The sequence below is a fragment of the Daphnia pulex genome, chromosome 5, assembly GCF_021134715.1.
Source record: "Daphnia pulex isolate KAP4 chromosome 5, ASM2113471v1".
Taxonomy (NCBI): Eukaryota; Metazoa; Arthropoda; class Branchiopoda; order Diplostraca; family Daphniidae; genus Daphnia; species Daphnia pulex.
Window position 1 is genome coordinate 3,887,532 of NC_060021.1, and position 16,488 is coordinate 3,904,019.

General features: G+C 35.6%; 2 protein-coding genes and 2 non-coding genes across 4 annotated transcripts; 1 reads left to right on the top strand and 3 right to left on the bottom strand.

Annotated features, from left to right (window-relative positions):
• Positions 1 to 4,693: 4,693 nt before the first annotated feature.
• LOC124193995 lies at positions 4,694 to 5,860 on the bottom strand. The gene is made up of 5 exons (XM_046588000.1): positions 5,747 to 5,860; positions 5,469 to 5,616; positions 5,253 to 5,410; positions 4,953 to 5,190; positions 4,694 to 4,888 (listed from the first exon to the last, which is right to left on the bottom strand). The coding sequence occupies exons 1-5, from the start codon at positions 5,858 to 5,860 to the stop codon at positions 4,710 to 4,712; spliced, it is 837 nt and encodes a 278-aa protein (XP_046443956.1). The 3' UTR covers positions 4,694 to 4,709.
• Positions 5,861 to 6,994: 1,134 nt separating this feature from the next.
• LOC124193996 lies at positions 6,995 to 7,846 on the bottom strand. The gene is made up of 4 exons (XM_046588001.1): positions 7,554 to 7,846; positions 7,392 to 7,490; positions 7,090 to 7,324; positions 6,995 to 7,011 (listed from the first exon to the last, which is right to left on the bottom strand). The coding sequence occupies exons 1-4, from the start codon at positions 7,701 to 7,703 to the stop codon at positions 6,995 to 6,997; spliced, it is 501 nt and encodes a 166-aa protein (XP_046443957.1). The 5' UTR covers positions 7,704 to 7,846.
• A 780-nt stretch (positions 7,847 to 8,626) lies between these two features.
• Positions 8,627 to 8,699, bottom strand: Trnak-cuu. Its single transcript has one exon. It is a non-coding gene; the product is annotated as a tRNA-Lys (tRNA).
• Positions 8,700 to 13,744: 5,045 nt separating this feature from the next.
• Trnaw-cca lies at positions 13,745 to 13,816 on the top strand. Its single transcript has one exon. It is a non-coding gene; the product is annotated as a tRNA-Trp (tRNA).
• The last annotated feature ends 2,672 nt before the right edge of the window (positions 13,817 to 16,488 follow it).

A 16,488-nucleotide genomic window follows, 5' to 3' on the forward strand; every position in this document is an offset into this window, starting at 1 on the left:
GCCGGAAATCAAAACGTATGCTGTAACGATCTACGTAAGTGAAAACAAGTTTATCTTATATGTTGTTAAAAAGTATCGATTATAGATTTTGTTGATCACGTGAATGCATCATGAACATTAGTAGCACCTCCTTTTCAAATAATTTCTTTAATTCTATATTCTTCCGGAGTTTTTAAAAGCCAGCTAAATGAGACTCAAGAGCATCTTGTGCAAGATTTTGTAGGCGGTAATTGAATAGCGGTTAGAGAACCCTACCGGGAACTAAAGAGTTAATGCTTGTCTTATACTTGCCCATCCAATTTTGTCTATTTAAACATAATTGTTCTATCAGGCTCGCACGAATGCAATGATATGTAAAGCAAAATGTACCCTTTTCAAAAACATAGCTTTTGAAACTCACTTCACTACATTTTTCTATTTCATTCACTAATGCACGTAATTCCAATTACTTTGTAATCAAGGAAATATTTTATTTCATAGAAATAGGTTCAAAGTAAGCGGTGGGTTAACATCCATATAAGCTCCGTTTTAGTTAGCTGTTGGTTAACACCACGCGCCCGAGCAGAATCTTTCTGTCCAAGAACCATTTAGTTTGGAAAAAAATAGGAAAAAAATGAATATTTTAACTGTTGGGAAACCGTTCACTTTTGCGTTTTTATTGATGTGAAAAAGACGAATAAAATTTTGAAAGTTTAATGGCAAATGTGGTAATAAATACTTTAAGATATTAACATACACTCGTTCAAAAGAGGGCTACTTAGCGCTACTTATACCATGCGTAACGGAAAGCGCAACTTATAAGTTGAGGTACGCTTCTTACGAAGTAACTGATAGTAACCTTCGCAACCGCCGATTATTGTTAGATGGGCAGCTTGTTCAACGGTTTTTGACAAAAAAAAATTTTGTTTGGGAAGCAGAAACGCTGTGCACTAACCACTACACCGATACATATGACTAATTTTACTAACTCTACTTTGGTTTTTCCATTAACTACAGAAATGCAGATGCACCTTAGCCCTCTCGTCTTTGTAAAACATGTACATTATATAGATTTCAAAAATGCCAACTTAGAATGCTTTCCCGCGTATTTTCCAAGACAAAACTACTTTACTGTTTTTCTTCGACCGTTTCTCAGCGCACACACTCGTTTCATGTATGAAAAAGATAGTAGTTATGCACTATACTATCCAAACAGAAAACAAATCAATTCAAACAAATTTTATTACTTATTCATGTGTACATTTAAACATGTTTAAAAACACATAAAAAGTAAATTATGTTTTTTTATTGTATGCCTTAATGCCACTCTTGATTTTCATCTCCAAGATTTGGTTTACCCTGAGGTCTTCGCGGGAACACTTGGATTTTAGCAGTAACACTGGTTATTTGCCACTTTTCAATAAATTCGGACAGATTTGAAACAAGATAAATACCGTTGTCAGAGGAGAGGTAGGGTTTCACAATACAGGTTATAAACAAAGAAATTTTCGACCAAAGATTACTGAGCGTGAATAATTGATATCATCATGCAAGAAATCTGTACATACTATAATTTCACCATTAGACATTGCACACACATTGTCTGGTTTTCGGTTAATTAATTTATTCGGTTAAAATTAAAAAAAAACTAACTTTTTGGGACATTTTCCACCTTTGTGAAGATATTGAATGGGGGTACATGCATTTCACCTTCTTTTAGCTTCCAACAGAAGCCGAACTTTTTTGTCAATTATTACGCCCGAAGCAGTTGTTGGAAGCTGATATTTCATTTTTTCTACTAGCCTGTTACGAATCTGTTCTATTGGCAAATTTCCGCTTCTTAACGCCCTACGAAAAAAAAAATAGAAAACTTTCGTATTGAAATGCGCTTATTTTCTCCACGCCGCATTTGTACTTGGCGACATCCTGGGTTATGTGATTAATTTGGGGGCTCACAAAGCGACAAGGGATATCCCTTTCTGATAGTCCTACCTCCTACGGCATACATATTTAAAATCTGTTGAGCCTTAATAGTATTCGATTGAGGAACTGGTTGAGACTCAAAAGATCCCAAGAGTAACATTGAAAATTGAAGCATCACGATGTGGTCAAGGTCAAAACCAGGTAGAATCCCTTCAAATACCGGGTAAAGGTGGTAGAACAGAAATTGCCTCTTAACATGCATTTTATAGTTGCCACAACCACTCAAGTTCTCCACGTGCCTGTCAAAATCATTTACCTTCCAAGATTTGTAAACAGCGATTCGAGTATTAACCTCAGCTAGTTCCGTCTTGTTTAATTTCCCTTCACTTGGCACGGAAGCAAACCCAACTAATCTACGACCAAAGGCTCCTTCAATCATTGTATGCATGGGGTCTATGACAAATCCTGTTACCATGGGGAAATTAAGGCGAACGAAACGACTAATAAGATTGGGATCAAGATGGTCATCATCAGAAAAATCATTCACGTGATAGCTTAGGAAATCAACGTCATTTCGCAGGGGAGCATTAACATTCCGCATTACGATTACTTTACTATCGCCGAATTTTTCACCCTTTTGAATACAACGATCGCAAGCCCAGTATCCCGAGTGCCCTTTAGACTGCTTCAGATAAGAGTGCATTGGGGTGTCGGAAATAACGCAACGAAGGGAGGCAGTGAAGAATCGTTTGCTTTGCAAACTAGATTCTTCAGTTTCAGGAGAAAGACGAATAAATTCGTCGATTGTTGGGTTTAGAAAACTATCAATATCATTGGGCTTGCCTTCGCCACAATAAAATCCAATAATAAAGGGAGATGTCTCTTCAAGTTCTCTTGTACCTTCATTAGATTCCGAGTTCGGTCGAATGGAATGAATTCTCCCAAGTATAGGAGTGACGAAAGCAGCATCTTTGGCCCGAAATGGTTTTTATTCATCAATAAAGACATCTACTTCATAGTGAGGCAAATCATGTTCCAGAACTGGGCTACGATTTTTAGTTAATAATGGTTTTTGGGCTAAGTTTGCTGTAAAAAGTGGGTCAAATGCTTCAATCTGGCAATAATAAAAAATTAATTGTATTATTAGGAGCAAGAATATTTTAGGCAATACAATAAAACGTACTCTTTTCATGATCAGCAGATGCTGGTTCATCAACATATACGTTGACAAATTGAAACAAATCAGCATCGCGGTATACGATGCCAGGAGATGTTCCGCTAAGAGCGCTTTCTAAACCGAAATGTAAATATTTGTCATCGCCGACCGGACTTGCTGGAGGCAGTTTTGGGGATGATTGTTGTTGGTCATTTGATGGCCAATCAAATCCATCAATTTTTATTAATTCTTTAGCTGTATTTGGTAATGTAGAATAGTTTTCTTCTGGTTCATATAGTTTCAATAGCATCAAGAGATATGTCATGTCGCTATGATTTTGATTTGTATAAACTGCAAAATGTTGCAATAAGGCAAGCAGAGGCAGATTTCGTTTTTGATACGACTGAGTACCATTAATTGGACTTAAATCGTTTTCCCCAGTTTCAGAGTCAGTTTCAGAGTCTTGTACATCGTTTTCAATGGTTGGCTCGCGAACCTTTTGAATATAATTGAATGTGAGAATTTAATACGGGTTCAAAACAATATGCAAGTTGCATCTTACTGAGTCTGTCCAATCTAGTATTGGTGTGTTCTGGTGGGATTCTACTTCATTCTCATCTTCGGGAAGAGTCAACTGCAAGAGATCGATGGTGAGATGCTAAATAAGTGACTAGATAACTTGTACTGATTGACTCACTAATTCTGCAGCACTCTGGGTGACATTCCTGTCGGAAATTGCTTTATAGAGACCATATTTTTTCACTAAATCCTTGCAATTTTTAATAATATTCCAATTTTTTGTAGGAACTCCTTTTGATACCCAGAGAGCCATGAATTCATTGGCCTTCCGTTTGAGTTTAGATTAGTAACTTGGCCCTAAATCTTTTAAAGGCCGTTTTCTGTGTCGGCATGAATATCCACCAGCAATTAAGATATTTTCAATTTCCGAATCAGTATACATCCTGACTAATTAATAAATAACATTATTTTGGAGTATTAGGTATTTCAGATATAATTTATTGCTTGAGTCTATTACCTAAATTTATGCAATTGAAAAAGAAAAACAAGTTGTTTTGTTTACGAAAAATACTTTACCAATCGATTACGTATCGATTACTTGTAACAAAACAATTTGATAATTACATTATTTGCTCTTGGAAGATATTTAGGAATGAACGACAAAAATGTGCACGCATTGCTGATAGCTATTGCCCATATTGCATATTCACACCAGCACACTCTGATTTTCTTCATCATCACAAGTCACATCTGCCTGTCTTTCAAAAATATTGTAACACCTCGTGCATGGAAAATGGCATCAAATTATTCTCAGTCCCAAGTACTTTCAATTTAATTTTTTTTGCTAAGCTTTTAATTTTGCCGTATATTTTATTCTTGTAGTATGGATTAGATGTTAATTTTCGTGAACATCCTGAATGGCAAGGATTATACGACGGCGCAGTCTTTGTATTTTCATCAAACATATGAACAGATGTTTGATGTTTAACAAGGCATGTTTAAAAACACAGCAGCACATACTCTCTTAAAATGTAATAGATAACATTTTAACAGAGTAACACAAAAACAAATCGTGAAAAATAAAAAACAAAATAGTAAAGAAGATTTCGAGACTGGTGAGAGGCGATATCTTCTATTCATGGTCTTCCTGAGATTGTGGATTTTTCTTCTTTTTTAGGTGGGTGTGACAGGCCAATAACCTTGCTCCAATTGCCTTATCGATTTGGGTGGTTGATAGAACAGCCATAGTCGTAACGCTCCCTTTTTCATCCTCGATTGAAAATGCCTCGCCCCATGCTGCTTGCATGAAATCTAATAAATAAAATTGTTATTTATAATACATCGTAAATCTCTATAAACTTGTTTGGTTTCTTACTGTGAATAGCCTCTTGGATTTTGTCCGGAATTTTCGGTTTTGGAATAGCGTCAGGAATTCCTGGACTTTTTCTGCCTGACAGTGACATATTTGCCAGTTGCTCAGGTGAAAATAAATTTTCCAAGATGACAGTAACTGCGCGATTCCGAGAAAACTCTGTCTGACCACTAGACTTCAAGATTGTTTTCACTTTTTTAGGCACAGATTCGCAGATGAAAACTTCTCCCCATAGTTTTACCTACACTAACAATAAGCATTTAAGAAATAAAGCCCTTTTACTATTTTTTTTAAATCTATTACCAATTTTGCACCGATGTGGCAAGAACTTGACGATGGACTACTTAAATATTGCGATGGAACACCAAAACCTGGAGGTTGTACATTTAGTTGACTGTGCACTGCTGGTGATGATATGATCTCAACGAGAATTTTCATTCCCTCAAGTGTTTCCTTCATCTCTATAAATATATCAGGTCATTTATTCACACGCTAAATTTGAAAATATATAAATTATACCTCGGACAAGAACTATCGGCTCTTCTTTCTCCAAACCTTCAATTTTTTCTCTTAGCTCGATATTTTCAAATTCTTTAGATGCAATGGTATTGAAGTCAGTAACCTTTTCTTCTAAAACCCGATTTTTTTCCCTCAATGATTCATTTTCCTGAATAAATCACAAGGAAGGAAATTGTTAAGTGAATAGAAAGGAATTGTCATGACAAAAATAAATATAATAACGCACTTACTTTTTTTAGTTCTTCAATAATAATATCTTTGCAATCAAGATTTGGAACATTGTCACTACCAGAAGGCAGAGCACTCGAGTTTTCTTTCTCACTTATGATGAAAATCTTGATCTTGATCTTGAACTTGATCCTTATGAACCTTTGTTTCTTTTTGATGTTCATTACTAGGAGACACATCTGCTACCTGCCTTGATTGTGATGAAGTTGAGTGTATACTTCCAAAAAAGTCATCATCCTTTTCCTTTTCTTCTTCAGAAGTTTGAGTCTATTAAACAATCAAGTGAGAATGTAAAATTATTTTGGCAGATAATTAAAGTGGATCAAATTTACCAGAACTTTCAGGGTATTCTGATTTTCTTTTTTTACCCTGTTTTTCTGGCACCAGTGATTCAATAGCCTTTTGTTGGAATGGAACTGCCGAGGGAACTGCTGCCTTTGGTTTAGCCAGAGAAGTTGATTTTGACTTGACAGGCACTGTTTTCTGTTTGACTGCAGAAACCTCTTTTGATTGTTGAACAGAAGGAACGTTAACAGACTGTCTTGGACTTTTCATTATTCCTGGTGTGGGACACTTTGATGTTGGATAACTGTTTGTTCTTTTTCCTACAGTTGTCTTCAACAACTCTTTGCCATGAAGTTCTAGTAGAAGCTTGTTCCTTTCAGCTGAAATTTCTTTCGAACTCTCTGTAAATTGTGACAAAAACCAAACAATAGTAAAGAGTAGGAAATTGTTGATGTAAATGTCATACCAGAAAAGCAGTTTACAACACCAGACTTAAAAATGTGCTTCTATCACCATCAGTGAAATCCTTCGAATAACTAAAAAGGTTCCACTCCGTCTTGGAGGTAGAATTCCATCTATGTTTGAAGAAAGGGGTTGATGTTTTAAAGAATCAGTTACTGTAACAATACTTCTAACATTTACCTAAAGGCAACCGCCTTTTTACTTGCTATCCAGGAATTAAGCAGAGTTTCACAGTCTTCTTTAGTTTCACTTATTGGTAAAGGAAGTTTCGGTCTGAAAAACGAACTAGGAGATGTTATAAAAACTCCATCAGAAGCAGTGACCAGAATATAAAGTCCAGAAGGGTTGTTTTGAACTATATTGTTGGTCATCTTTGAAACAAATTGCTTAATATGACTAAAAAAGCACATAAGGTCTTGGACAGGATTCGTCGTGCTTGACTTACGAATGCTGTAAGACTTGGGCGGGAAAAAGATCACACCATCATAGATGTTGCCAAGTGTAAACTAATAAATCAACATGTAAAACTGTGGTGAAAATGTGTGTTTTTTTCAGTATTTAAAATCATCTGTCAATTCATAATAAGTCAAGTCAAGTAGAAAAAATATGGAAGAAAGATATATTTCATGGAAAAAATCTTCGATACATGTATTTCTGTAGTCCTCGAAACATTTTAATTGACCACATATTTGAAACAAACACACAGTACACAGACTGATGATGAGTGAGTGATTTGCAAGTAAAAACCTCATCATCTTGAGTATCAGAAATAGCAGAATCGTCAGAATAACTGTCATATTGATCTTGAAGTATGCTGAGTATGCTTGATGTTGCTGAGGTTCGATGTTGCTGGCATTGACTGCCGAATAATAATTTTCAATCTATTTCGAAAAGTAAAAACCATATTTATTATACTTTAAAATAAACTTTGTGCAAAATGTATAATACCTCACTTGTGTCTTCACTGAAAACCTCCCCATGGTTTAATTGAACCACTTGAGACACTGGATTACCATCTCTATTTTGGTAAAATAGGTTTTTGAAGGACTGCAGCATATGATTATCAGTGATTATTATTGGAAATCCGTTTTCTCATTTAATGATAATTACCTCAGAGTTTGAACTTGTTGAAGGTTGTGGAGACCGAATCACCGACGATGACGCTAGCAAATGTGTTGGTGGGCTGGCAAGGGCGTCACAATTTGACTGCAACAACTCATTTGCTGCAATCACTCTTAACTCTTTTACTTTTTCCTCCATTAACAATTCATTTTTTATTCGTCTTTTAACGGTTTTCTTATGTAAAAGACCGGTGTCACAGGCATTTCTTTTAGACGTATTCACGCTTTAAAAAACTCAAATATTAGATGATGACATATGAAAGTGAAAAAATTTGCAGACGAGATTTATGTGCTGTTTCACATTTCAAACAATGGTGCCAGGTTATAAGGGCGTATATATGTAAAAAGGTTGTTAGTAAGTCCCTTCAAATATTTAAAATTCTTTCTTTCTTTCTTTTTTTTAAATTTTATATAAAAATATCCGTCTACGATGATTATAAAGACATAAGTTTCTATTATCAACTATGTATGTGTATATATTATTCACTCAACCAAATAAAAATATATAGATACATCACGATAGCTAACGGTCAGTTGCCAATCGGCTAAAATTTTCGTACATGGAAAATCGAAATATTATTAGCTTTTTCTCTGCTATAACATAACTGTGTTTGCACAACTCACATATCTAAGCTAAACGAAGTAATGAAGCGGCTAAACAACTATAAGCTATCCAATTTCATACTTAAAATAGCTCTAGCTTACATATGTTAACTTAATTCTAGATAGGGAAAGCTAAACTTATCTAACTAAAAACTCCCCTGTCTAGGACTAGCTAGTAGATAGCTGGTAGCTATTTTGGGCAGCGAGCATTTTCGTACGGGAAGGAATATGGCCTTTGCAAAAATGCAGAATATGCATCTGATTGACAGTCTTTCTAAAAAATACTTATCTGTTTCCACCTAGGGTCGAACTGAGGTCCTTCAGTGAGATAGACCGACGTGATAACCACTAAACTATGAAAACTTTCTGTCAACACTGAATTTTTCTGAAATGACTACAAAATACTAACGATGGTCTCCCAACATCTAAATTAAATCTACAATATTTGCAAATCTGTAACGCTCAACGGGGGGCTCGAACACCCGACCCTGAGATCAAGAGTCTTATGCTCTACCGACTGAGCTAGCCATGCCTGAATTTAGGCTTTATTCCAATGTTATCAATCAAGTTTTAATTGACCATATTTTGTACTGTCCACTAGCAGTGAACGAAGTTTTATGATGATTGTTTGGTTCTTTGTGGCGAGTTCACAGTTGCCTTATACTTCTAATCGACTAGATGAGATACACTACTATTAATATTCTTTTTTTTACTTTTCCTCGGATATTATTTATTCCCATAGCTTTTCTGATGCTTCAACCTAGGAACGAACTGAGGATTTTCAGCTTGTGAAGACGACGTGATAGCCTCTTCACTATGGCATACCGGAAGTCGACTGCAAGATTTTATTAGTGTTGGCCTTAGTAAAAACGTAATGTTTGCTTTCCTAATGGGTGTCGTTAGTCAATCAGCATGCATCTGTGTCGCAATTGGCTTGCGCGTTCGGCTGCTATCATAGATTCCCCTATGGTGTTTATGGATTTCTTCCTTCTTCCAGTGCAATGAGCCAGTGACGCGAGCCAGTGGAGAAAAGAGTTTTAATATATGCCACATCAGTAGGGAAAAGGAATTTAGGTACATATGATGTGCTCGCTTTGCAACATAATTAGAGAGGTTGCTTTGATATAGTGATAGAGAATGCTTAATGTACCACTATACAAGGTCACTAAGTGGTAATACTGGTCGATTTTTTGTAATTTAAAAAGATGTGACAATACGAAAGTGATGACGCTCACTTATATCAAGTGATGGTGGTATAGTGGTAAGCATAGTTGCCTTCCAAGCAATTGACCCGAGTTCGATTCTCGGCTATCGTTATTTAGCTATTATTGATAGTTCTTAGCAGACTAGTCAACCTACGGAGTTGAAGTCAATTTTCAAAAATGATACTTTTTAGGTAAAAATATAGTTGTTCATTTCTTTTTCGCTCACACATGAATAATTGACAAGATAACTCCTTATAAGTCATATCTTGCATTGGCGTTGAAGAAAAATCAAAAATACTGCTTTGATGAGCTGGGAAACACCACTTCAATGAATTTGAATTTGATATCTTTACTGTTTCGCTTATTCAAAGCGATTTATTCTTACAGGATATGTGAATCAATGTCCAATACACCATTAAAAGTTAATTGAATCAATGAATTCATAAAAACATCCGTGATGTTTATGAAATAGAAACAAGAAGAACAGCACAGCACAGCACAGCAGCTGCACAAAAATGTATTTTTTGCTTTCCTAATGGGTGTCGTTAGCCAATTAGCATGCCTCTGTAGCGCAATCGACTAGCGCGTTCGGCTGTCAACCGGAAGGCTGGTTGTTCGATCCCACCCAGGGGCTCATGGTGATTGAAATCTATTGCTCTATTTTAAACTCTTATTCTCATGACTTTATACCCGACTAAAGCTTGCATTGTAGAGTGCACACTCACGATATGGCTTCTTTAGCTGATGATTGTTGAATCTACTGAACATTTGCAGCGTAGGGTGCACACGCATCATGTTAATTTTCTTGTGGAGCTACTGTTCCAGGTTCAGGTGTAATCTATCATAGATTCCCCTCTGCTGATGTTTATGGAATTCTTCCCCATCCAGCGCAAGTCATTTCCCACATTCCTAAAACCAAAGGGCATTGTCGATTGGCTAAAGAAGAAAGTCTCTTAAGGGCTATATCACCTGCACAACAACCGCAGTCGCCATTGATCCCCCTTGTCTGTTGAATTCTTCCGGATACAGCATTGCGAATATTTTCAGATTGTCAGATTGTAGATTTGATTCACAAGGAATATGGCCTTTGCAAAATTGCAAAATATGCATCTGATTGATAGTCTTTCTAAAAAAATACTTACCCGTTTCCACCAAGGATCAAACTGAGGTCCTTCAGCGTGTTAAGCCGACGTGATAACCACTACACTATGGAAACTTCATGCCAATAAACAATTTTTCTGAAATAGCTACAAAATAATAACGATGGTCTCCCAACATCTAAATTAAATCTACAATATTTGCAAATATGTAACGCCCATCGGGGGGCTCGAACCCTCGACTCTAAGATTAAGAGTCCCATGTTCTTCCGACTGAGCTAGCCAGGCTTACATTTATGTTCTATTCCAATGTCATCTACCTAGTTTTATTGACGATGGGATTTTTTTTTCAACCAATAGGAATCGTGGAAAATGAAAATGGTCAGTAATGATGAATTAATCATTATCCAAGCTAAAACTGGTAGATTTACATTATGGCAAATGTAACGAACGATGGTTTGCATCGTTTTTATGCTTTAAACGTGAACCAATGTGACATTCTTATCTTTTATTTGCTTTTTAAAAAGTAAACGTCGGTTTGAAAAAATTTTCAGCATTTCAACATTTCAAACATAGATGGCACCATTTTCTAAGTAAACAATAGTAACTAGACTGAATTGTAAGTTTTAAACGGTGGAAACAAGCTTTGTAAAGTGGAACATTTTACTACTTTCGGTCCTGGCTATGATGAGTCAGAGAAAGGGGATTGGAAAGGCTGGATCCATTCGGCTACAGAGGGATATATAGCCAGTATGTAGGCCGTGATGGTAATAGGCCATTCTTTCATTACAGGACTTTCTGAAAATGAAACATTTCCTAAAGTTCTTAACACTGTATTCAACTAAACTTAAGCTAACTTTAAATGACGAAGGTGCCCAAGGGGCTTTATTAAGGACATGCTGAGAATCTATTTCGTGTTGTACTGCGATACCCTTGCAATAAAATTCTAGTTTTTATAACTGTGTCTGACTTCGACCGATCTAATAATTTCACTGTTTTCTCGACCCGTTTTATTACCATCCCTTGCTTTTGAAACTCAACTGAAGCATTGGTCAGGCGAGAATATATTAATTCCTGATGACGCGTACTATGAGACAGAAACAAGTATATACAAGTAAAAGACAGTCTAGACAAATATTATTTCTTTCATTTAGCCTATTTTTTCCACAGTATAGTTTCACTGAGTCGTAAATGAAAATTACATATATTCTTTTGACTTTTGTAGTCAATAAACTTGACCGGCCCAAATATCTTGAATCGTTCTTCAAAGTTAGCGCGACTTTGTGCTCATCGAAAACGCCTTACAGTACAATATGCTACTCTCTAGAACTCATTCTACGACGCTATATTGAATATAAAAACGAAAAGTTAACAACAAACTTTCTTCATTAAAACATTGGAAAATTAAACAAAGCAAAAGAAGGTTTTATGTTGTAATATATATTTTAGAATCATGGGAGCTTCACTAAGGCCATAGACATTCTTAAAAATGAAGAAAAATTGTCTTTAGCATTCTCTTGACCTTAACATTTTCGAAAGAGAAATTGGTGAATTTTCAAAAGATTCTCCAATCGTACATCACAATACATTTTATTAGTGAGTGCAATGTTCTATTCCTCGAAAGAATCCAACGTCATGTTTCTTGCTCTTTTGATTTTTTTTTTCAATTAGATCACCAATTTAAATGTAAACACAAACTTCGTCATTAAGATCTTCCAAAATGTCGTAATCTCCCTATGAGATTTCTGACTTATCACTGTCTGAAATTACATTATTAAGAAAATAAAAAACTTCACAAATGCATTTTCTTTTTTCGTTTATTGTTCAATTTTCTTTTAAAAAAATGAAAAATTCCTGATGGACGTGCCTTCAGTTACACTGTGAGAAGGAATTAATCCTTAAATTCTGCAATAATTTCTTAACTCAAAATAGATTTAATTACTACTTACTACTTTACTACTAATACTACTGCATATCTTCACCAACGTTGATCAAAATGGACCACAGAATTTCTATCTGGTTCTTGATCTTGATCGCAGATCATCACTCGTTCACGATCAGCAAAAAGGGATCAAACAAAACAAGACATTTATGGAATCGGGGGTTCCACACGCAGCTCCCTGCTCCCTATACTTGCAACATATGGGTCGTATCTCCCTCATCAAAAAATTTCATCCATGGAAAACCCTTCGTTAAATCTTTCGAGTCAAACTCAAAACTCATCTGTTTAGGCTCGTATAGGGGAGAGTGGGGCGACTGGCTCACTCTTTTTTCTCTTAGCTTCCATTCCATTATTTTCTAACGGATTTAGATCCAAAGAGAATCCTTCCTGTCTAAATGGTGATTTTTTCAATCCGATCTAAATAAATTAAGACTAGGTTATTGCCGATTTAAAAAAAAAAAAAGAGAGCAAACCCGCCCCAGATACTTGCTCACTTGCTCACACCACCAGGGTGTCTCGGCCCCTGTATTTCTTACGGAAAAACCGTTGACTGACAGTAGAAACTTAAAATTAAAAAAAAAAAAAACAATAATGCAACTCCCCAACGGAATATCAATTAAAAAATAAGTATGTTAGTTGACTAAAAACACGAAAAAAGTCGAACACAAATAATTTTACTGCTATCATATGCAATTTTATGTGAGCAAAAAGCCCCGACACTGTGTGGCCGATGCGCTCCCAACAAAGGGGTCTTAGTATATTATTGAATATCTCTTATTTAAACTATTGTGAATATTAAACAAACTAAACAGGCTTAAAGAAGAGATAACGAAGAGTATTTTCCATATTATTTTATAATTTTAAAGTAATCGGGAAAGCCGATACTTGATTCGAAAGTCAAAGTAGGACGACCCAATTTTAAGATGAAAAATTGATTTTACTTTTCATTCCTTAACCATTCGTCGTACTACCATGAAATTTGGTTTTAAGATGCGCATTACTAACATCTACATCTCCTAATTTTTTAAATATTTTATTGCAATTCTAACGCATCAAGAAATCAATTGAGCCTACCGACCCGAACGCCAGATCGTCCCACTCTCCCCTACCCAATTTACGATGGTATTTACCGCTTTTGATCAACAGTTTTGAGAAAAATTCACATGGAAAATGTGATACAAGCTCTTGGTTATATTCTCTGTTTTTTAGCGATGAGTTGAGGATTAGTACGAGTTCACTGGAAATAAAAGAAAAATGTTTTTTAAAAATACGATTTGACATTTCCCACCCCTAAAATTTGTTTTATCCATTTGATCTGCTATCATATGTGTATGACTGCGTGGCGCAACGGTAGCGCGTCTGACTCCAGATCAGAAGGTTGCGTGTTCAAATCACGTCGTGGTCATTAGTTTTAAAAAATTAATAAAAAATTATTTTAACGGTTCAGATTTTAAACATGGGAACGTTTATCCAAATATAATAAAAGAACAAGCTTTTGGGGGAGGAGCCTGTGTCTGTCACGGATAATGTGTCAACACAGGCTCCTCCCCCAAAAGCTTTTATTATATATGGAACTTGCCCAAACATGCCAAAACAAATCACCATCAGATGTCGTCGCCGTGATGACGCAATCTTTGATGACGCAACAACCAGCATCACAACCAGATGTCTATAGCATCGCAGTGATGACGAAATCTTCAATAAGGTAGTCACTGGGCAGATTCCCACGATAAAATCTATTACGGACAGATGATTAAGCTACAGAAAAGCGAATAGCAAAACAGTCCGACTTTACGCAGGACAAAAGTTCCCCGGATTTGACTGGGGACTCGTTAAAAGTATAATTAAACATAAGGAATGCGAATTAGTTTTAGAGGAACTTGTTGTGTTTTTTAATTTGATATTAATTTTCATGTACACTAGATTTCTTTTCCCCACGAAATACAATAGTGAAAGCATTCCTTATTATTGATAATATATTATATGCAACAATAAAATGACAAAATAATAATGTAAAAATACAGTTATAATTTTCTAGAACACGATTCCATAATTAAAGCTGTCATGGAAGTATATACAGGCTGGTTTTCCCTGTCCCTCTTTCTTTCTCTTCTTTTCTCCGTTCATTTCACGGAAATATTCGAAAATATCAGATACCAGAAATTGGATAAGCAATGCTATATCCTAAACGCCAATACACATAAAAACAGGTTATACTTTTCATGCAAATGCAGAGACTGGCAGCTAAAATGTTGTAAAAATTCAAAAGGGCTATTCTTCTAAAAATATTCTTAATTTCCCTATGAATAGTTTTCGGTGGAGAAGCTACAAGTTATCACGCCTTTTGTTTAATTTATATCCAATAAAAACCGTTTTTGCACCACAATGCCCAGCAAAAGGATCTCTTGAAAGAGGAAAATTCTGATTTGCTCGATTCGTCAACTCCCTAAACCGGGAAGCTTTTTTGGGGAGTTTTTAAAGCCTTATCTTCCCATTTTTGTTGATCTACCTGTCTATTACATATTGGTTGGCCCTTGGAAGTCACAGCCGGAAATCAAAACGTATGCTGTAACGATCTACGTAAGTGAAAACAAGTTTATCTTATATGTTGTTAAAAAGTATCGATTATAGATTTTGTTGATCACGTGAATGCATCATGAACATTAGTAGCACCTCCTTTTCAAATAATTTCTTTAATTCTATATTCTTCCGGAGTTTTTAAAAGCCAGCTAAATGAGACTCAAGAGCATCTTGTGCAAGATTTTGTAGGCGGTAATTGAATAGCGGTTAGAGAACCCTACCGGGAACTAAAGAGTTAATGCTTGTCTTATACTTGCCCATCCAATTTTGTCTATTTAAACATAATTGTTCTATCAGGCTCGCACGAATGCAATGATATGTAAAGCAAAATGTACCCTTTTCAAAAACATAGCTTTTGAAACTCACTTCACTACATTTTTCTATTTCATTCACTAATGCACGTAATTCCAATTACTTTGTAATCAAGGAAATATTTTATTTCATAGAAATAGGTTCAAAGTAAGCGGTGGGTTAACATCCATATTAGCTCCGTTTTAGTTAGCTGTTGGTTAACACCACGCGCCCGAGCAGAATCTTTCTGTCCAAGAACCATTTAGTTTGGAAAAAAATAGGAAAAAAAATGAATATTTTAACTGTTGGGAAACCGTTCACTTTTGCGTTTTTATTGATGTGAAAAAGACGAATAAAATTTTGAAAGTTTAATGGCAAATGTGGTAATAAATACTTTAAGATATTAACATACACTCGTTCAAAAGAGGGCTACTTAGCGCTACTTATACCATACGTAACGGAAAGCGCAACTTATAAGTTGAGGTACGCTTCTTACGAAGTAACTGATAGTAACCTTCGCAACCGCCGATTATTGTTCGATGGGCAGCTTGTTCAACGGTTTTTGACAAAAAAAAATTTTGTTTGGGAAGCAGAAACGCTGTGCACTAACCACTACACCGATACATATGACTAATTTTACTAACTCTACTTTGGTTTTTCCATTAACTACAGAAATGCAGATGCACCTTAGCCCTCTCGGGTAAAGTAAATTATGTTTTTTTATTGTATGCCTTAATGCCACTCTTGATTTTCATCTCCAAGATTTGGTTTACCCTGAGGTCTTCGCATGAACACTTGGATTTTAGCAGTAACACTGGTTATTTGCAACTTTTCAATAAATTCGGACAGATTTGAACCAAGATAAATACCATTGTCAGAGGAGAGGTAGGGTTTCACAATGCAGGTTATAAACAAAGAAATTTTCGACCAAAGATTACTGAGCGTGAATAATTGATATCATCATGCAAGAAATCTGTACATACTATAATTTCACCATTAGACATTGCACACACATTGTCTGGTTTTCGGTTAATTAATTTATTCGGTTAAAATTAAAAAAAAACTAACTTTTTGGGACATTTTCCACCTTTGTGAAGATACTGAATGGGGGTACATGCATTTCACCTCTTTTAGCTTCCAACAGAAGCCGAACTTTTTTGTCAATTATTACGTCCGAAGCAGTTGTTGGAAGCTGATATTTCAGAT

Bases quoted from the DNA above. Each gene is read 5' to 3' on its own strand.
- LOC124193995 (XM_046588000.1), bottom strand. From the start codon at position 5,860: ATGAACATCAAAAAGAAACAAAGGTTCATAAGGATCAAGTTCAAGATC. The intron at 5,191-5,252 runs GTAATAGATTTA...TTGTTAGTGTAG, and splicing joins GCCACATCGGTGCAAAATTG to GTAAAACTATGGGGAGAAGT. The intron at 4,889-4,952 runs GTAAGAAACCAA...TTTATTTATTAG, and splicing joins AATCCAAGAGGCTATTCACA to ATTTCATGCAAGCAGCATGG.
- LOC124193996 (XM_046588001.1), bottom strand. From the start codon at position 7,703: ATGGAGGAAAAAGTAAAAGAGTTAAGAGTGATTGCAGCAAATGAGTTG. The intron at 7,491-7,553 runs GTAATTATCATT...CATATGCTGCAG, and splicing joins CAACAAGTTCAAACTCTGAG to TCCTTCAAAAACCTATTTTA. The intron at 7,325-7,391 runs GTATTATACATT...TTTTCGAAATAG, and splicing joins TCAGTGAAGACACAAGTGAG to ATTGAAAATTATTATTCGGC.